This window comes from Penicillium longicatenatum (genome assembly GCF_028827895.1).
Source record: "Penicillium longicatenatum strain IBT 33135 chromosome Unknown contig_6_segment0_segment0, whole genome shotgun sequence".
Taxonomy (NCBI): domain Eukaryota; kingdom Fungi; phylum Ascomycota; class Eurotiomycetes; order Eurotiales; family Aspergillaceae; genus Penicillium; species Penicillium longicatenatum.
The window spans coordinates 1788792-1809948 of record NW_026643123.1 but is presented as its reverse complement, the minus strand read 5'-3'; the positions used below and the strand labels follow the sequence as shown (position 1 = coordinate 1809948).

At 49.1% G+C, this 21157-nt stretch overlaps 6 protein-coding genes across 6 annotated transcripts; 3 read left to right on the top strand and 3 right to left on the bottom strand.

Annotated features, from left to right (window-relative positions):
* Positions 1 to 528: 528 nt before the first annotated feature.
* tpcD (trypacidin cluster transcriptional coactivator tpcD) lies at positions 529 to 2047 on the top strand (the record flags this gene model as incomplete). Its single annotated transcript, XM_057119252.1, has 3 exons — positions 529 to 753; positions 822 to 1334; positions 1406 to 2047. 3 exons carry the CDS (start codon positions 529 to 531, stop codon positions 2045 to 2047), a joined length of 1380 nt encoding a protein of 459 aa, XP_056968807.1.
* Positions 2048 to 2196: 149 nt separating this feature from the next.
* tpcK (decarboxylase tpcK) lies at positions 2197 to 2766 on the bottom strand (the record flags this gene model as incomplete). Its single annotated transcript, XM_057119251.1, has 3 exons — positions 2197 to 2266; positions 2330 to 2526; positions 2578 to 2766. The coding sequence occupies 3 exons, from the start codon at positions 2764 to 2766 to the stop codon at positions 2197 to 2199; spliced, it is 456 nt and encodes a 151-aa protein (XP_056968806.1).
* Positions 2767 to 3058: 292 nt separating this feature from the next.
* tpcL (anthrone oxygenase tpcL) lies at positions 3059 to 3634 on the top strand (the record flags this gene model as incomplete). Its single annotated transcript, XM_057119250.1, has 2 exons — positions 3059 to 3128; positions 3186 to 3634. 2 exons carry the CDS (start codon positions 3059 to 3061, stop codon positions 3632 to 3634), a joined length of 519 nt encoding a protein of 172 aa, XP_056968805.1.
* Positions 3635 to 6597: 2963 nt separating this feature from the next.
* N7484_008862 (polyketide synthase) lies at positions 6598 to 15639 on the bottom strand (the record flags this gene model as incomplete). The annotated part of the gene is made up of 3 exons (XM_057119249.1): positions 6598 to 9055; positions 9106 to 12204; positions 12260 to 15639. The coding sequence occupies 3 exons, from the start codon at positions 15637 to 15639 to the stop codon at positions 6598 to 6600; spliced, it is 8937 nt and encodes a 2978-aa protein (XP_056968804.1).
* Positions 15640 to 17028: 1389 nt separating this feature from the next.
* N7484_008861 (cytochrome P450 monooxygenase) lies at positions 17029 to 18843 on the top strand (the record flags this gene model as incomplete). Its single annotated transcript, XM_057119248.1, has 6 exons — positions 17029 to 17149; positions 17203 to 17366; positions 17435 to 17684; positions 17735 to 17853; positions 17903 to 18592; positions 18721 to 18843. The coding sequence occupies 6 exons, from the start codon at positions 17029 to 17031 to the stop codon at positions 18841 to 18843; spliced, it is 1467 nt and encodes a 488-aa protein (XP_056968803.1).
* A 627-nt stretch (positions 18844 to 19470) lies between these two features.
* Positions 19471 to 20724, bottom strand: N7484_008860 (zinc-binding alcohol dehydrogenase family protein; the record flags this gene model as incomplete). Its single annotated transcript, XM_057119247.1, has 3 exons — positions 19471 to 19896; positions 20004 to 20115; positions 20189 to 20724. 3 exons carry the CDS (start codon positions 20722 to 20724, stop codon positions 19471 to 19473), a joined length of 1074 nt encoding a protein of 357 aa, XP_056968802.1.
* Between the last annotated feature and the right edge of the window lie 433 nt (positions 20725 to 21157).

Below are 21157 nucleotides of genomic sequence, written 5' to 3'. Positions count from 1 at the left end.
TCATCCTTGTTAACTAAGTTAGTGTAAGTTAACTAGTACATAGTGTTACTGTATTCGGAAAAAGGTGTCTTCCTGCGGATCGCAGCCTGACCCACCCACCCATTCCACTCCTGACCCGCACGGGTGCTGACCTGCATGGGCGGTTTTTAGCGAGGCCTATCACTTCCCTTGGAGATAGTAGGATGGGACAATTTCCCGAGGCTGCATCCGGAGTCCGTCCTATGTGCTCAGCCTTGCGCCCCAAGTCCGTCCTATGTGCTCAGCTTTGCGCCGAGGTTGCGGGGGATGCCAGATGGGTGACAATCGCGACATACAGGGATTATATCTCGTCTTTTTGTACTTGACTCATCTTGCCAGGTAGCATCAGCCTATACATTGGTTTCTCTGCCTGCTTGTACGCCTAGATACCATGCCACGGGTGATATGCAAATAAACGCGATAAATGCGCCCTAGCTCTCGAGATCATTCTTAACAAAGTCGATGAAGCGTAAATGCTTGACACCCGGTGCTCCAATCCCTAGCGTCGCAATGGACGAATTGACGAAGCTCCAGGCCCAAAGTGACCAACTTGGCGCTGCGATTAAGAGCTATATCAAGTATCAGCGGGATATGAAATCTTCTGACCAGCTTCGGGCCAATTCTGAGGCAAACAAGGAGCTCAACAAAGCTAAGACTGTCATACATGCTAGCATGGTCAAGATAAAAGCACTGCTCGGTGGGCCAGTGGAGTTAATTCAGGATCTTGCTCGCCAGGTGTGCATCCCTCCTCTATCCTTTCAGTCTCACCTCCTCTGACGACAGATATGTCTTGGTCACTCTAGGTTGAGGTGCTGGCTTGTCTTAAGTGGCTTGCGGAATACCAAATTTTGGCGTGCATCCCAGCCGACGGCGGCATGTCCATGCAAGATCTTGCTGATTTGGCAGGGGTTCCACAAATCCAACTGCACCGAGTCATTCGCCTCATGTGTACATCTGGATTCCTTCAAGAGCCCCTGCCAAACTATGTATCTCATACTCCTCTCTCGGCACAATTCGTCACCAATCAGTCATTGCTCGATGCCGCAGTCTTCATGGCCGACTTAGCAGCGCCGGCGGCATTGCATATGTCTACGGCAACACAGCGCTTTGATGGCCCATGGCATCCGAGAGAGACAACACATGACCTGGCGCTAAGCACCCTGCAGCCGATTGGTGTAGCCATTCAGGAGCAGCCTAGGCTGGGCCGGAAATGGCCAGCCTACCTCCACGCAGTGGGGTTGCATCAAGAAAAGGAGATTGTGGATACGCTCTCGCAACTCAAATGGCCTAGCCTCGGTAACGCTTTCATAGTAGAGGTAAGAGCAGGGCCGAATCTGGCCGGCAAACCCGCAGATGTTGATTAATTACCCTAACCTTTTGGCGACAGGTTGGTGCGCAGTCCACTTCAATGGCACGGCATCTCGCAAAGCAGTTCCCTGCTCTCCATCTGATTGTGCAGATCGACCACACGAGGTCGTCCACGTTGAGTCAATACTCTCCATACTCTGCACAGCCGAGGGAGATGATCAATGAGCTTGCCCGAGACTTTACAACACAACTGGAACCCGAGTCCAGCTCTAGACCCAGCTCTGCTACCAGTCACATCACTGTAACATACCGTTCTGCGGGCATGCCTCAACCTGTGATAGACGCAGCTGTTTACATTCTTCACTTGCCTGTAATCTCCATGAGCTCCCCAACCGGAGTAGAGGGAATGGATACGGTCAAGGCTGAGCTGAAAGATTACCTAGGCATACTTCCTGCCTGTGGTGCTATTCTACTTATACTGACGGCAAATCTGCTTCCCAAGCCAGGTAGTCTCTCTGACCCTACCTTCGAGGCTGTATTGCGTGCACGAGACCTTAGTATGCTACAGCTGGCTAATGAAGGTGAAATGGAAATGACAGAGCTTTTAAGAATAATAGAGACGATGAGGGATGGTCTTGGGAGACTTGTCATCACTAACCAGCTCCGTTCACCTAATGGACTTACTGTGGGTCTGACTATAAAGTATGAAGCCTATAGTTAGACTGCGTACCCTGCATGCCTGCATGGCAACATCACGCGAGAAGTATCATGTTTGCATGTTACGAGACCCCAGTAGGGTTTTTATCATGGACAGAGGTTTTTCTCTTGTATATCTACATGCCCGCATATGAAACACCCGAGCAACAGGAGCTAGCAGTCCTTGAAACCGTCGACAACCTCTCCGTCCCTCACAAACTCCTCGATCCATCCTATGGTCATCCTACGTTCAATCAAAATGAATATTCCATCTCTTTTTTTCGGGGTCAAATGAGCAGATACTTACATGCTTCTCTTGGTATCTGCAAACTTCTCGTGATCGCCAATGAGATGCTCCTTATACCAAGGGTCCTGTTTCATACGTTTGTAGTCCTCAATGTCCCTGAACACTACCTGGCTGAAGCAGTCAAAATCTGCGACGTTGGCCATCTGGCTGTCGAATAGATGAGACATCAAGGCACGAGTAGAAACTTGGTTGTGAATCTAAATATAACGTTAGTTGATGAGGAGGAGGTGGCAGAGAGTGTCGCTAACTTGGGTCCATCTCTTTACACCGTATTTGACCATGAGGCCCTTGGTAATTGGTGCTGAGATATTGACCATATGATTGCGGTAATCTTTCTCGCTCATGCCAGGCTTGCGGTAACCGCAGATGGTAAGACAGAGATACTTGCCCTTCGTTGAGCCAGAAGGCTCGGGAACCTCAGGTTCGATGAATGTCATGGTGAACGGCGCAAGGTAATGATTGACTGATTAGCTCCTCCACTCCCGATCGTGTCGCACGAAGACACAAAATGATAGGGGATTATGGAAAGACTTAGAGAAAAGGACGGCTACGGCGTGAGGCTCGGGGTCTCTGATTTCTCCCGAGACAAGGCAATTGTCCCAGTATTAGGCCGAAAACAATGGAAATCAGAAAGCTATAACTCATGGGGTCAAAGGCATAGTTCCCTGTTCGATATCATAGAGCCGCATCAAGTCGCATTGCTCTCTCTTTTGATCCATTAGACAGATCATGCCGCCGCGCGAGCCGACTAGGATTGGGATGGAGGCTGTTGCTGTAATGAGCGGTTCCGCTCTATCAGGTAAGTAGTCGTATCTCAACCCAGAGGCCCATAATTAACACGTTTATCTCAATGCAGGCGCTATGCTATGTCTCTCAGCAATCTCAGTCCCCGTTTTCCTTGACACCAACACCGATTCGGGCCATCTCGTTCGTCAATGGGCCCGGACCTATCACTACGGCCATATTATCCTTCCGGCGCTTTGTATCGCCACCTGTGGTCTCTACGCATACATTGGCTTAAACAAACGCGCCGTGCGCGGCAAGGGTTGGCGTACATGCGCGGCAGCGGGCGTGGCTACAATAGCCATGGTGCCCTTTACCTGGCTCATTATGACGCCGACCAACAACACCCTGTTTCAGTTGGAAGCGGCATCTGTATCGGCATCTGAGCCACCCGCAGACTTGAATGCGGTGCGGGAGCTCGTGGTGAGATGGTCCTGGCTGCATGCGACTCGCTCGCTGTTCCCTCTGGTCGGTGCATTGGTGGGTTTCGGGGAATTACTCCATGATCTCAGCATGCTGTAGGGTCCGCTGGACACGGGTCAATTAGAAATCAACTTTGCCGCAAGTTCGCCCTTGCGTTGGTCCGAGGAAGGGTTCCTTGCTTTTTGCCTCGGGCTTAGGAGATGCTGGTGGGCGGGGTGATGTGTCAGCAGTGAGTCGGGCTAATAAATCAATCAATCAATCAATCAATACTTTATTAACCTAATGCAACTCAAGTAATGGCGTGATGGCTATGTAGGCGCTCCCTCTGTCGGAAGCAAGAATTAGCAGTACAGTTAAACAAATGTCCTAATATTCTTGCACTCCGTTTCAACCGTCAAGTTTGGTCACAGTTTCGCTGGCCGCCATAAAACTAAGGAAAATGGTGGAATCGTCATCAAATGTCCAACGCACTTGACCGTTCAAAATTGGTTGAGGGTAGCCAAGGAACCCCCTCCACATCAGGCGTAGGCCCATGCATCTCCCAAGTCTGACCCGTACTCACGTTTACTCAGTGAGCCTGAGCCTGAGCGCCCTCATAAAAGCGGCGGCAGCCTAGGAAAGCCCCACCCGGCAGACATTATCCTGTCTATATACTCCCGGCCCGTATAACTAAGGTCCCATGGGCATAGGACTAGAATTTGGTAGCTCCCGCGGGTTTTGTCTAGGTCTATACTTAACCTTAGTTTCTTGCCTCGATAAAAGAGCGTACCCCACCAAGACCTGTGCAAACCGGGACCCATGGGACTAGGTGCCTATCCAAATCCCAACTGCCAAGATCCCATGGGACTGATTAAGCTAGATGGGCATCCCATGGGATTTCCCATAGGACCCCATGGGATCCCAAGTAAATCCTAACTCTACATAATTCTGGAAAAGGAAATGGATAATTGAATCTTGATTATGAAGGTATTCTTTGCCGTTTAGTCTTTTCGTATTTTTCCTTTCAAATCTACTATCTAGAAATATTCCTTTATACTATTCTATCTAGCCTATTATAATTAGGCCTATTAAAACTTAGCCTAAAATTAAGATTAAAGGTCTTTTTAAGTCCTAAAGGTAAAAATATTTAGTAAACTTACAAATTCTTTACCTTTTCTCTAGAGCTTATTAATTTTTAATATACTAGAAGCTACTTGATCTTTAATGACTTTTGAACTAAGAAGAATTCTGACTAATACTACCTAATGTAGCGAAGACCGAATCTCATGGGCATCCCATGGGACTAGGTGCCTGTCCAAGTCCCAACTGCCAAGATCCTATGGGACTTACGTAAGTGGGAATCCCAAATCCCATCATGGGATTCCCATAGGGTCCCATGGGTCCCGGTCCTAAATGCACAGGTCTAACCCCACCTAAGCAGCTGTGTTTCTACAGTCAATTTCAAGATAATCAAATCGCTTCATTAGGTCGCGTTAGGAGCGATCGTTCACCGACACAATGATTAAGGTGTCATCCGATTTTACTCTTCCTTTACTGGAGATTTGCTTTCTAACCATTTCTCCAACTTATCCTGCAGGACTATGGACCAGTAAGCACACGGTGTCAGGGCTACATCTTTTTCCATATCTCGCGAGATCACTTTCTTATTCACCATGACCTTCCACTCTATGGTATACTGGATGCAGCTTGCCGGAATCTCGTCAGTTGACATTCCCATATGTCATTCAGGTAATTGGAGCAGCCTAGGACTTTCCGGGTCGTGTTGGGACTGATCCTCTACTCCATCCTCGGAGTAACAGCTCGGTGATATGTGGGATATCCCAAATAGTGTTTTCAAAAAGCGTGCACAATAATAGGGCAAGCTACCTGGGCACTACTAAATCCAGCTACCTAGTTTCAGTGCAATCCTGACGAGCGTCCATTAGCTTTTAGGGGCAGGGATTTCGTATCCCTGGGCATTGTGTTTTACCAAGCTGTCGATTCTACTGCTATACAAACGTCTTTTGACCTTTCCTATAGGGCAGATCCTTATATAATTTGGCGTCGTTGTGACTTCCATCTTCTACTCGGTATTCATAATATTCAACATCATAAATATCCCCGCGTGCATCAACAAGGAAACTCAAAAAAGCAAGTTCTGCGTGTTTTATCATCAGATTGATCCCATCCTTGTGTCCGTAGTGAATATAATCATGGACTTTTACATCTTGATTCTGCCCATCCCCCGGCTGCTTGCACTACACATTTCCCGGGGACGTGAAATCGGGCTTTTCCTGACGTTCTCGAGTGGAATAGGGTCAGTTTCTTCACAACAATTATGTTCTTATCAGGGTATGCCGTCTTACTATGTGTTTACTTTCCAGTACCTGTGCTGCCAGTATTGCTCGACCAATTTATATCGTCAGCACCGGGGATTCTGATGATTCGATGTGGGATTCGGCCACACTTGCAATCTACTCGTATTTATCCCCACACCACCAATGCTAATATTTGGAACAGAAATTTACTCACATCTCGCTGGCAGAATTGTCGAGATGAATGTCGGAATTACAATCTCGTGTGCTGTACTTTCCCTACACCATTCGTCGGTTGCGAGAATCAACCATCTTTGGTAGTGTCGGCTCTGTCTGGAATTTGACGCATGGCGCACAGAGGCTTTCGGACTCGGATCTTCCTCTACACGAGCGAAATTCTCAGAGATCCGGATCCAACATTTGAAGTCCAAGATATAAATAACATTGGAAATGGGTGATCTCCCGTAAATTTCCTATCTTCTATACCGAAACACTCCGTTTTCCACTCTCTACCACCTTTCTACGTAGACCGTCACCGAAGGCCTGAGTATAAACATACCGGAACATTTGAACACAATTAAGCTACGGAGTCGATGATGGGCGAGAAAACTTTCACTGTCGGAAAAGACTACGTTGGAAACTATAGCAAGAAAAGTCGGCAGGCAGAAAATGAATATGTGTTCAGCGCGTATGCAAAGGAAAACTTATGCTATCAGAAAAAGAGATATTCCTTGATGTGATATTGAATGCTGTTTAGCTATCCGTTGCTCAGGCTTTCACCTTGGTTCCTTGGTCCAGACGGCCGTCCTCGACCCTGAGTGCGGGGTTTCTGGAAAAAATGCTCAAGATAGCAAGATACGCATCCATGACAACTTCAGCATCACTGGGGGCATATCGCTCGCTTTGCAGCTTGAGAATGATCAAGGGATCCTTGTTAGGATCGTCGCTCATTTCCAGGGTAATATCATATGGAGATCCAGCCCGTGAAAGGTGAGACTCAACGATATTCGCTCGACCGATGCTTCCAGTTTCCGCTTGACCCTGCTTATAATCGAAGACGGCTTGGAATAGCGGTGATTGAGAGTCTGGATCAGTGGATGAAGGGTTTGACAGGCCTAAATGTTCGAGAATCGCGCCGTACGGTACAGCGCTGTGCAAGAGAGCCCCCCGCATTTCGTCCTTGACGGCAATCAATGTTTCGGCAAATATGTCGTCTGGAGAGTACCTCAAACGCACAGGGAGAAGACTGGCGAAAAAGCCCATTGTGGCTTGGTCTGTGAGAGTCGAACGATTAGTGTCGGCAACACCAATTGCAACATCCGTACATGTTGTCAAACGAGCCAACAACACATGGAAAGCAGCAAGATAGAAATGCATGGGTGTGGTCTTGTGCTTGCGACTCCGGTCCTTGATACGAACTGCGATCATCGGATTGACACGCGCGGAGGTCTCATGCTCCGACCAAGTTGGTGAGGCCGAGATTCGTTTACCCGGAACATCAAGTATAGGGAGCCTGACTGGAAGAGTCTCGAAAAGCGTCGACCAGTACGATAAGTCATTCTCTGCTGCCCCGGACACAAGATCATTTCGCTGGCGAACTGCGAAGTCAGCATAGCTCGGCGGTGGATCTAACTGCACACCATTGTACAGCTGCCCGGCTTCCACAAAGAGATGCTCTGTAGTCCAGCCATCGCCAACAAGACGATGGTAGGCAAATACAAGGAGGTGATCGGTAGATGACCAAGAGTAATTGACCAGTTTCAGAGTCGTTCCTTCGAACACGTTGTATTCGTAGCTTTCAAGGTCTTTGCAGCATCTTTCGGCCGCTGCTCTGTCCGCCACCTTGATTATCTCAAAACCCACTGCCGGTGACTTCATCACACTTTGTAGCAACCGAGACTCGTCGGCCGGATCTGTGATGAAACATGTTCGAAAGGCGTCATGGCGCTGTAGTGCTTGATTAAACGCCCAACCCAAGCGATTGAGGTCGAGTGTGCCCTGCATGAACATAGCGATCGTGGAGTTGAAGGTCGAGGGGTCTAGGCCAAGTTGTTGTTGTTTCCAACAGTACTCTTGGGCTATGGAAAGCGGAACAATGCGCTCCACGCCCTCGAACTTTTGATCGGATGTTGATGAAAAGAGCGATATGGGCGTCGGGGCGCTCATATAGTCGCTTGGAAGACTCAAGTCGTCGCTGCCAGAGTTTGATGCTAGCCCCATTGCCTCCACGTCGACTGCGACTGGCGTCTCGTCTTTTAGAATCTCATTTGCAGATCCGTCATAGGCCAACGGAATTACTGCAGGAAGTATACGGGAGATGGACTCCTCCACGAGATCTGAGACCGAGGCGCCACCTAGAATCTTAAGAAGGGGTACATCGACACTTAGATTTTTCGAGAACCAAGTACCGATGGTGACAGCACTGAGTGAATCGACGCCTTGGTCCACCAAGGGAGAATTCAAGTTGAGATCATCTGAAGCCGCGACCTGTAGCGCCCCACGAATCTTGGCAGATACGCCCTCTAGAATGATGGCGCGAACCTCGTCCATGGTCTCCGCTTTGAGGAAGCGCTCTTGTATGGATCCCTTATCACTGGCAAGCTCGTGGCCTTTATTGCGGCCATCAGCAAGCTTGTAATATGCTAATCGAGGATCGTCAAAGTATGGTATCTGGTCGCGGTCCGCTGGGTCGATGTAGGGCATGCCTGTGACTAGCTCTACCTGGTCGGTGCCGGGAGCCCGACCGGCAACAACAGCTTCGGCGAAAAGGGCATGAAGCTCCCATTCGTTGACTTCGTCGAACATAAACCTGACAACATCATACTCCTCTTCACGACCAGCCCGAGCGATGAAACCGACACCATAAACTGCGCCGATGTCGATGGTGGACCCGGCCATACCCCGAGATCTTCGCTGCTGAGCAAGCGCATGTGTGAAAGCATTGGCAGCGCTGTAAGCAGCCTGTCCAGGATTTCCAGAGACCATGACGAAGGAAGAGAACATGACGAAGAAGTCGAGAGGACTTGAAGGGTCGGAGAGCCGTTCATTGAGCAGGCGAGCACCAGTGACCTTGGGCGCCAAAACCATCTCCATAAGTGAGAGATCCATGTTATTGAACATAACATCCTGAAGAACGAGAGGACCAAATGCCACGCCGGCGATCGGTGGCATGGATGCACGAATCGTGGCCAGGCCATTATCAACTGAACCCTCATTTGAAACATCCCTATACCAAAAGTTAGCGGCGATCCGATAGCGGGTCTAGAGTATGCTTACATAGGCAGAACCATGATACTACCCCCTGCTGCAGCCATGTCTTCAATCCATTGTGGGTCAATCTTAGGCGACCGACTTGAAAGCACAATATGGCGTGCGCCCCCCTCAATCATGAATCGAGCGATGGATCGACCAAGATCACCCGATAGACCAACGAGAAGGTAAGTCTTGTCGTCAACAAAGAGACGACCAGTCTCAATAGAGCGGACTCGGGCTGTGATTTTCGGCTCCGCTTGCCACTGGATGATTGAATCAAACCTGTAAGCGCCTTCCACCGAGAGTAGCTGGCTAGGGGTGAGAGTAGACTTCGTGTCTTCTAACTGCACCTCACCCAGCCTTTTTACAGCGGCTTGGAGCGCGGCTAATGCATCGCGGCTGCAACTTTCTGAAACTGGCGCTCCAGAGTCATGGATTAGACTAGCCAAAAAGGCGACATGACAGCTCGAAGGAAGATTGGCAGATAGGCGTCGGCCTAGTTCCCTAATATGTTCTGTGGTGGCTAGATTATAGAACACGGCGACATTGGCGGGAATCTTTTTCAGTAGCTGACGTTGCGTCTCTCGCGGATGTAGTTGAATCCATTGGGTGTTATGTCCATCGACCGGGGGGTTGACACTCGCAATCACAACTTGTACCTTGGCGGCAACACCTTGACGGACAAGAGAGTCGATGAAATAATTCGGGGGGTCAAAGACGAGAACGGTCGTCCCAGGAGCTGCATCAGCAAGCAGAGTCTGAGCCACAAGATCCGCCAATAAAGCTGGCAGAACACACGTAGCATCGGCCTGCTGACTTTCTAGGCGAATGAGGTGATCGTTGGAGGCATCAATGAATGAGGCCTGGCTTTCGCTCAGGGTAACAACGGCTTCGCCTGACGCTGTAATATAGCCTTGGATCAGATTGAAAATGCCGAGCTTGCCTACCCGCACGGCCTTTACAAGCGAGTGCGTCACTTGAACTCTGACGGTATAGTCCGAAATACTATCAGGAACATGACGCTCCTCAAGGCATCTGAAGAAGTCGACACCTCCTTCATTGACTAGAGCCAACTCGTCCTGGTAGGGGTCAAAGCTAGCTGTGACAGGTCGGCGGTTGGAGTTAAGCCGATTATTTCTGTCCACGTCAGGCTTGAGTCGCGCAACAACCAGCTGGTCTTTGTGAAGGTAGAGTTCTGGTTCTTGGGTCCAAAGAATTCCATTCTCTTGCCAATTCGAGCCGTCCTCAAGGCGCTGGACGGTCTCGATTAAGACTTCAGATGTAAGGCTCTCGGCATAGTCGACATCCAAGACCTGCAATTGAACATTGAGATACTCCAAACGTAAAGTGCGGAGCAGACCTATAGTCATTCCTTGTTGTGGGTGGTTGACCCACGCGCTTTCTGTCACCCATAGAACGTGACTTGCGCGGTCAAAGATGGCCTGGAGGGACTCAAATTGGTCATTGTCAAGCCCTGTGAAGGTCTCTTCATCAAGCTCGGAGAGAACGATAAAGGTTGATTTCGGCTCAATGCCAGCGTCGATGACATCTCGGATGCGATTGACTGTCAGCAAACTTCGGTGAGGTACGGTAGATCTCAACTTTTCCAGCAATAGGGCCGTCCCAGAGGACGCTCCTCCGATAACCACCAGTGGGGGATAGCTCTCCTTGATTGGAACAGTCAACGGCGAGTCCAGGCTCTTTATGAGATCATTGACAGCACGAGAACTGAAAACCCCGTTCGGGAATATCGTGCTGTCAGGATCAAGTGTGCGGCTATCTATCCCAGAGAATCCGGTTCGCTTAAGCAGCTCATCCCATTTTTCGTAGGTTACAAAAGGCTCATAAACACGACCCTCATCATGGCCCGCCCACCAATCCGTGAACAGGCCGAAAATGAATCCAATACGAGCATGTTCGCGATGCGTCACCTCGATGATAACAAGTTGACCACCTGGTTTGAGTAGCTTTCTGACATTCGCTAGCGTCTTCTCAAGCTTGGGTGTAGCATGGAGTACATTGGAGGCGATGATCAAGTCGTAAGAGTTGGGTTTGAATTCTTGTTCAACAGGATCGCGTCGAATATCAAGTGGACGGAACTCCATTCTGTCCGCATGTTCCGCAAATTCTTTGGCCGCTTGCTCGAAGAATGCGTTCGAGATATCCGTGAATGTATAGTTATTGAAAGAGACTTGCTCAGAGTTTAGGAAATGTCTTGAAGCTCCTCCGGTTCCAGCACCAATTTCGAGCACATCCATATTCTGGTAGCGATGGTTGATTTGTGCGCAAAGCTTCTGAAAGTAATGATAGGAGTGGCCATAGCTAATGGTGCTCCCGTAGAACTCAGTCAATAGACCATCATGGTCCATAAGGTCGAAGGGGTTCCTGTTGTCTCGAATCACATCGATCATGTTCTCGCCGACTCTTTGAATAAGTCGGATGAAAGGATGGTAGAACCAATCTCGAATAATTCTCTCGATATCCTCAGGAGTGTCTGCCTCCCATGCGATGTCGTACCAGATGTTGTGCCCAGATTTTGTCTCGGCCATGATATATTCGCACCACTGGATTTGCTTTGTCTGGTGAAAAGCTGCTCTCTCGCGATCTTCCGTGGTCAAGCTATTAAGGAACAGCTTGATGTACCAGTAAGTGATGCGCTCGATCATTTCAGTAGCGGCTTTATCTTTCTCGCTTGCGTGGTATCTACTATCATCTAGGACGGCGTCGGGGCTTAATTGGCTCCAGGTCCATTTTGCGAACATTTGGTGGTCATCAGCTGCAGATGGTGGCGAGAACGGCTTGAAACTAAGCCCTTCGATCTGAAGTATAGTTGCTCGAGTAGCAGGATCAAACACTTCGATATCGCCGGCAACACCGTTACCAGCTCCCGTAGTACTAGTAGAGACGAAGCTCACATCTCTACTCAAGGAATGGATTTGGTCAGTGGCCCAGGGGTTGAGTACAATTCTGTCGATGCCGGTGGGAACGAGGAGGTTGCGCAGACGTTTATCGCCAGGGGAAGTATAAGCACCAATGAACGTCTGAAAAGCAACATCCAGACTAGCCGGATGCATCACTAGCTGTCGATGATTATCCTCGAGGCGGTGGAAGTCGATTGTGCCGCTGAAAAGCATTAGCATCGGACTTAAACGTAACTATCATGTCAAGACAAACTAACCAAGCTTTGCTGTCACCACGTCTGAGGCTACTGACACCCCGGAATTGTTTGGTGTAGCCGTAACCAATCTCATGCAACATGTTGTAAAACCGATCGACGCTGACCTTGTTCATGTGAGGCGGCTCGGCTTGAGCTACTGGTAATGTTTCCAAGCTTCCTTGGCCGAAAACAACGATGATTGTACCTGTAGCTGAGCTTGATAGGCCGGTTTCTTTGGCGAGACAAGAATTGATGACGAACGTGTAAGAAATAGACGTATCGGTGGCTTCACTAGTATTAACCATCAAACTCAAATTGAGCTCAATCAAACTGCTCTCGTCTTCGAACGTGACTGCCTTGTCGATAACCAGGTCAAGTACCTCAAGTAGCTGAACCTCGCGGTCACCCGCTTCATGAAGAGCGGCTTCCATAGCCATAACAACGTAACCGGCGCCTGGAAACACGGTCTGACCCTGCAGGGAATGGCCATCTAACCATTCAATATCGCGCTGGCGTATGTGATTCTGCCACAGAATCATTGAAGGAGTACTATGAGCCAGTACCTTTCCAAGTAGGAGATGGGGTTTCTGTGCCCGAAGGAATGCTTTTAGGTTGCGGGACTCCTTCTTGTGTCTTCGAGAGTGATCCCAAGGGTAGCATGGGAGGTCTTTGGATAGACTCTTGGTTCCTTTGTCGATCGATAGCTCGTTGTACAGACGGTCTAGATCAAGAACAGGCGTGCCAAAACGAGTCCAGAGATATCCAAGCCCCGCTGAAAAGGCCTCGAGGTCATTCTTTTTACGTTGCATGAATCCTGTGTATGGCAAGCTAAACCCACTGCAATTTTCAATCGTCTTAAGTGTGGGATCTTTGAGAGCTGGATGGGCACCAACCTCTAGACAGACGTCTATTGGATTGTGGATGATTGCTTCCTCGACGGCGTCCTGAAACAGTACGGATGAGAGGAGATTATCCTTCCAGTATTCAGCCCGTAGGTCGTCTGGTTTCATGACTCGTCCTTCGAACACAGAGGAAATCCAGGTGACAGATGGTTCTATGTCCAATTCCGATGCATCACAATCACAGGCCTTCAATGCTGCAATATAGGGCTCGGCACATGGAGCCATATGATGTGAATGGTAAGCTTTGTCGACCTTGAGGAGACGATTAAACCGCGATTCGTCGTTAAGGATCTCTTGAGCCTCGAGAATCGCATCTTTATCGCCTGATAATGTGACGCTGTCCGGGCTGTTACTGGCAGCCACCTTGAGCCTTCCCTCAAAGATCTCAAGAGCACATAGCTCCTGCGCGTCATCAAATGTGGTTCCAGCTGCCATCATTGCACCCTCCACACCGGTTGGGGATTCCGCGAGCTGTGAAGTAAGGCCACGAAGGTAAGCAATTCGGACCGCTTGACACGATGAGATAAATCCTGCTGCGTATGCACAAGCTATTTCACCTGAACTGTGCCCAACCACAACATTGAACTTGATACCCGCAGCGAAGAGAAGCTTCGTGAGCAGAATCTGGATTGCACAACACATAGGTTGCGAGAATGTCGCATCATGCACCATAGAGTCATCGCCTTCCAATTGTAGCTGATCAATGAGTTTCCATGTTGGCCTGAAAGCTGGTGGCAAAGTCTGGAGGGAATGATCGAGCTCTAAGACGATCTCGCGGGCTTTCGCAAAGGTTGATAAGAGGACCTTGCCCATAGCCGGCCATTGCGCACCCTGCCCAGTAAATATGCCCAGTACTTTTGGCATGGTCCGGGCTTCTGACTTGATTGCAATGCTCTCCTTCCCTTGAATCAACGCTGCGTCATGGATAAGGGCCTCGCGCACAGCTGCGACAGAGCCACTTGGAGTAGTATAGCGAACTGAATGATCGGACCTGTTTCTCAACAATGTCCAGACTAGATCGTGCATCGGTGTATCCGGTTGTGTTTTGAGGTAATCAGCTAAGTCTTCGACGGCGGCTTTGAGAGAGGACTCTGAATTCGCAGATAGCGCGATCGGGGCCAGGCATGGCGTGGGCCCAGTGATGGTAGCATCTCGTAATATTGGCGAAGATTCAACGATAATGTGGGCATTTGTGCCGCCGAATCCGAACGAATTGACGCTGACACGTCGTGGCTGGTCGTACTGCAATTTTGGCCACGACTGGTTCTCTGTCACAACTTGAAGATCTCCATAAAATGGGGCGACTCCGTCGCTGAGCTTTTCGAAAAGCATATTGGGCGGTATGACGCCATGCTGAATCGCCAACGAAGCTTTCATCAAGCCGGCTATACCAGCGGTGCCTTCAGTGTGGCCGATGATTGTCTTGATACTACCAACATACAAAGGCTCCTCGTCGGTGCCGCGTTCTCTTTCGCCAAAGAAAGCTGAGGATATTGCATGAGCTTCCTGTGGATCTCCAGCTGCAGTCCCTGTACCGTGAGCTTCGAAGTACTGTGGTCGGTCCTCGGGTTTGGTTAAGTCAAGTCCCGCACGCGAGTAGACGTCGCGAATAAGAGCTTCTTGTGCCGTATGACTGGGCATGGTAATACCGGGAGTCCTGCCATCTTGGTTGATACCACTCTCTCGGATGATACACTCGATGCTGTCACCGTCTTCGAGTGCTTGACTGAGTGTTTTCAGAACAACAGCAGCGACGCCTTCGCCTTTTACATACCCGTCAGCGCCTGCGTCCCACATCCGACACCGGCCTGTTGGCGAGAGCATATTGAGTTTACTTGTAACAATGAGAGAAAACGGGCCCAGTACCAAGTTTGCTCCTGCTGCAATTGCGACCTTACTTGAGCCGGTTCGAAGTTGCTGGATTGCGTGGTGCACGGCAACTAACGATGAGCTGCAAGCCGTGTCGATTGTCATACTTGGCCCATGCCAATCAAAGAAATATGACACCCTGTTTGACAGGATAGATGCCGCTGTTCCGGTAGCAGCGTACATATTCATTGCATCAAGATCGTAGTTTTGATTGTCGAGGAAGTCGCGATGCATCATACCCACGTAAACAGCAGTCAATGAGCCACGGAGGTCTTCCATCTTGAGGCCGGCCGTGGTAATACCATCGTAAACAGTTTCGAGCATCAGGCGGTGTTGAGGATCGATTGTGCTGACTTCATTGGCGGGCAAGTTGAAAAAAGATGCATCAAATTCATAGGGGTCCTGGTCCAAAAGGTACGCGTATCTCGCATTTGTGCGGCCATGGTGGGTGCCGTCGGGGTGATAAAATGTATCGACATCGAATCTCTCTTTTGGTATTTTGCTAAGCAAATCCCTTGGTTGTTTCAACAGCTCCCATAGCTTCGAAGGAGTGGAGGCAGATCCGGGAAATCGACAGCCACTCCCGATAACTGCAATGGGTTCATTCGCTTGTGCGTTGACGGGGACCATAGCGTTGCAATAGCTAGGGGGTACTCATATAGAAACTGATGCTACTCCAACTTGATTAGAGACCCAGTCCTGGGTTAGATTATTGGGATAGACTGACTCGAAAGACTGCACGTGGTTATTGTGCTCGAAAGAGATAGGCAGGTTGCAACAGTAACGGACTGAGTAAGGAACTGAGCGTATTATAAGGCAATATTTTTCGTGAAGAACAAATCACTAGCTTCTGAGACCAGGATATGCTCGACAGGTCGATCTGATGCGGGAAAACGTGGTTGAAGTCCCGACTCCCAGCGCCGTTGATCTTGGCAACGAAAGAATCTGAGGCTCCCAACTGAAGGCTGTTGCCTTTGCTGTAACGTTATCGTACCGGATTGACCGGCAAAATTCGTAAGATTTAGCATCTCCACGCGACTTCGGGGATTCGCAAGTATATCGGGTTCATCATGCTAAATGGTAACGGGCCGAGTTGAGTGCATGGCCAATGACAATCCCTTGGTAAAGACCGAGTTCGGCAGGCAGTGAGTCTGGATCCTGCATACCGCCTACGAAACGATAGCTTCGTGTTTTGATATTTGGCGGGATATTGGCGATAGAACCGGCAGAATTACAGTGTGGGGTGCGTGAGTATACGTGGGTACGAGAAAAAACTGCACATGTGTCATACCCCTGTAGCTAGTACCGGCAGAATGGTAGTCGGTGATTGGAATGTAATGTGTGGCGCCGATGCTAAGGTTGGTTGAGGCTGATTGTGTTGGTTCCCGGCGAAACGGCAATTCGGAGAATTGGATACCATAACTATGCTAGCGTGGCAAAACTAGGCCTGCATTCACCGAAACGACCGACACTTCGGGTTTATCTATTCGCACTCGGCCCCCTGACACTAATGTAAACTCGAAGTAGCAACATTTGCGGGACCATGAGAACGCCATTGAGGCCTCGATGTAAAGTTAGAGTCTCGCCACGAGGTGTCGTTCAGACGGTAATGTGACGTTAGCCATCCTTTCGCAGATTTAACTTATTGTTTCATTTCGCAACTCAGTTTAGTTCAGCCCCAGCTACCTGCATGATAAGTTAGTGTATTGTCCACGTATCGGTGGTAATTCGGAGCTGCGTTGTTGATCACCGAAGTGTAAATCACAGATTTTCACAAATCTAGCTCAAGGCGTAAACAACCATTCCCATGGATCATGTCACCAATTCTTCATATCGCGTTGCAGCCGCATCCTTTCAAGTCCTTACCAATTAATATTACATTTCTCGGAGTCCCCATTGGAGAAGCAGGCTTACCAAGTCGAAGAGCATTGATTGAACTTATATTTACAACCCTCCGCGCTTGCTATAAGTTACAGGCCTTCTAAACCCACGTTTTCCACATTGCAGCCTTATCCCAACATGCTGCCAGTGGCTACGGCAATCTTCTCAGCCGCCCTTGCGGCCTTGATTTGGTGGCTTCTAACTCCTTTCAGGACAGGTTTGCGATCCATTCCTGGTCCGTGGTTCCGCCAATATACAGGTTAGTACCTCATACATACTCATATCCGTGGTCAACTCTCTAATGCGACCCAGAGCTTTTCCAGGTCTACGATGCCTACAGGGGACGAACTGGTCAGGCTACTCAAAGCCTACACAGAAAATATGGTCCGGTTGTGCAAATAGGGCATCGGACTGTCAGCTTCTCCGACCCCGCCATGATTGATGTCGTATATAGCTACCGAAATCCACTTCCAAAGGTAGGTTACGCTTGCAATTCCCGAGCGCCGCCCTAGATAAATGTCTGCTGATCATGTTCGTCTTTTAGGGAAAGGATTGGGCCGCGATGAACCACGAATTGGACGGAAAGACCATTCCCAGCATCATCAACTCTCTGGATGCGAAAACTCATACTGCTATCAAACGTCCAATTGCAGGAATTTTCTCCATGTCGAATGTAACAAAGTCAGAGGTCTTCATCAATTCATCAATTAAGGATCTTGTCAGGCAATTCAATCAACAGTTCAACGGCGAAAATTGTGGAAAATCTTTCTCGATATCGGGTTGGATGCACTCGTGTAGGTTTCTTCCAGCCCGCGTAAGCTTCGTGAACTAACATGCCGTCAAGTCGCATATGACTGTGTCATGAAGCTTACATTGTCCTCCGATCTTGGTTTGATGAGTGGAGATGCCGACCATGCAGCCATGTTCAAAGGCGTTGATACTGCTCAGACATTCCTCGCTATGGTGAGGTATTCTTTTGACTCGTGAATGTTGCCATATCTAACGGCTACAGGCTCTCGTCATGCCCCAGCTTCGTACAATCTTACGAAATACGCCACTGTTCAAGATATTCCTCGCTCGCCAGGGCTCGTTCGCGCGTGTTGCACGGGAAACAATTCAGACGCGTACCGAAAATGGCGGCTATACTACGGAGGAGACTGCAGATCTGATGTCTGCTTTTGTTGAGGCACAGAAAAAACACCCAGATGTGGTATCGGATCTCGTCCTCAACGGCTACGTGACCTTACCCATCTACGCCGGATCCAACTCGGTGGCCGTCGGTCTGACATCTATTCTCTACTTGCTTGGCAAACATCCTAGGGTACAGGAGAAGCTGCACAAGTCACTTGTCGAGTCAGGACTTCCGATGCCGCCTCCGTGGTCTCAGATTTCTAAGCTCACATATCTCGAGGCGGTCATCCGGGAATGTTTTAGGTATCACCCGGCCACTGCATTGCTATCTCGGCGAATTGTACCTCCAGGCCCTGGTCTGACACTTCCTGATGGGCGTGTTATACCTCCTGGCACGACAGTCGCTGTCAATGGATGTGTCACTCATTTCCACAAGGAAACCTATGGAGATGATGTTCACTCCTTTAGACCAGAGCGCTGGCTAAGGGACGATAATGAAAGCGAAGCTGCTTACAACTATCGTCTGCAAAAAATGCATAAGGCAGACTTGACGTTTGGCCACGGCGAATGGGTATGTATTGGTAATAATATTGCCAAATGCGAGATACACAAAGCTGTCGCCACGCTCTATTCAATTTTCGAGGCAAGTTTGATCCCCAAGCCCCGATTTCGTACTATCAATTTGCTAACATTGCGAAGATTGAGCTTGCTGATTCGGCAAAAGAGTGGGAAGTGCGTGAAACAATCCTACGAAAACAAGTTGGCGTTGACGCAAAATTGTCGTTCAGGCCAGGGAGGAGCTTGGCTGACCTTGCGCCCTGAACTTGCTGCCTATAAAATGAGTAGTCAATTATCCTATGAGCATTAATTGCAGATTGCGATCGCATGTGTGCTCCTTGTCTCTCTAGCCAGATAAGTTGTGAATCGAGGTATAAGTTTGAACCTTGTCACCCCCCTGTGGGGGTATAAGCCGTGCGAGGTGGCGCGTGGCCCACGTGTATGCATTTATGGAATTTACAATTCATTTATTTGAAAAATAAACGATGCTAAGTACTATGTAGTCAAATAGATAAGTTATTAGCTAATACGTCGCGATTCCCTCGGCAGAAGCGATCAATTCGCTATAGTCGGCATCAACGACCGCTTTAAGTTATGCAACATTGCTTCAGCGCATGCCCAGGTGGTAACACTCATACATCTTGTATATGAATACATAATGGTGGCTGAGGAGTAGCAAATGTTCGAGTCAAGACATTTATAAAAGATTATGTAGGTAGGAGCATGAATCCCGTTGTCATAAATCGAACTTAGGTTGTGCGAGCGCTGGGATCCGGATCACCACCTCGGAGCTATTGTAAAGATTCGAAGGAAAACTAATCTCAGAAGACACTTGAGCAAGGACTTGTAAGTGCTGCACTACGGGGCATTCAGATTGCGTTCCAGGAGCATTCAAGACCCATACTTCCCGAATCGAACCACGCATTTCTCGCCCGAAAGCTTGCCCGATCGGACGAGGTCCAAACCAGCGTGGATTCCATCTAGCCCGCCTTCTAAAACACGTACGGGATGGTGCTGCAATTTTCCTTCATCGACCAATTTCTGTGCGATATTCCATAGTCTTTCGCCGTAAGCCCGGATCTCCTCGCTGGGAGGTCGTCCATAAGGAGCGGGCCACGTTGAACCGTCGCCAAAAATCGAAGGACCAAGCACCCAATCTGTCTTGACCGTCGCCCGGGTGGCAGCATGCTCTGCGAATGGGTTGAGGGATACATATCGACCGCCGGCACGGCCGATGGCGGCAAAACAGAACTTCGTTGACTCAACCGTCGTAATGCAGTCCAGAGCGTAGCGAAGATTGTTCTTGGTATAAGATCTCTGAAATCACAATCAGATCAGCATCAATGACGACGGTAATTGAGAAGTGGCTAGAGACTATGTTGCTCGTGCCTCTCATCTCTTTTTTCAGATGCGGCGTAACTCACGATCTTGCTTGCGCAATCTGGGTCATGGTAGTCGAAAGATTCCTCAGCACCTAATTCCTTCACTCGTGCGGCGTTTTTTGGAGAGCATGTAACAACTGGAGTTAGATTGGCTCTATAGTTATCGTAGTTGTTGTTAGCATTATGGTAACATTTGCGTGGTAAATTCGGGCGGCGCTTGGGCTCACAATCGGAGAAGCTGAATAGCAATGGTTGCAGTTGCTGTGCTACCGCCATAGACCAACACATAGGCTGACTTGTCCACCGGGGCATCTGGCAGAGGAAGTTGTAGAAGCTTGATACCGAGACCAGCGGTGCTGATTCCTGCGCCCAGCGTTGCACCGCCCTCAGTGCTCAACGATGCAGGTAACTTCAACCAGACCTTACCCGCGGAGATGTTGTATTCCCCAAATGAGCCTCGAAGAGGCGTTTTTGCGTTCATGGCATTCTGGGCTCCGCAGATTCTGTCGCCAATTTTGACGGACTCGACCTGGGGCCCAAGAGCAACAACAGTACCAGCGTAATCGGTTCCAAGAATGCCCCCAACCGTCACGAAGTCGCCACGCATCTTCGTGTCGCTGGGGTTCACTGCCACTGCATCGGTACGAATGAGGAATTCTCCGGTTTGCAGCTGAGGGATCTCGATGTTATCCTGAATTTGCACTTTCTCGCCAGTGCCTATTATTACCGCACGCTGAGACGGCGGATATTTGATAGAATCCATGTTCGTTCTCGTAAGTATTACAGAAAAGGGGAGGTGATGTGCCGTATAATGGTTCTTTCCTAGAGACAAAAACAAGTACCTTTAAAACGATTGAGACCCTAAATCTGCTCTTGTAATAGTATTTAAAAATGTACGTTATCTATCCGTCTATTGTTGCGTTTCATACCCGCTTGATCCAGTACATTTTAACGTTAACTTTACAGAGAGCCGGTTTTTGGGGCGTTTCACGGCTTAAATTACTTACAGTAAACAGCCTTGCCACCGACGTTATCTACATTGTACAAATCCTTGGTGTTCTTCTTCGTGCGGTTGTATCGATAGGCCAATACATGATGATAGTAGTGTTCAAGTTGTTGTAGACCGAGGTAGCAAACCCCGACTTTTGGCCGCCGTCCTGGGGGTTTCAGTATCTACCCGTGTTTCAGTATGACGC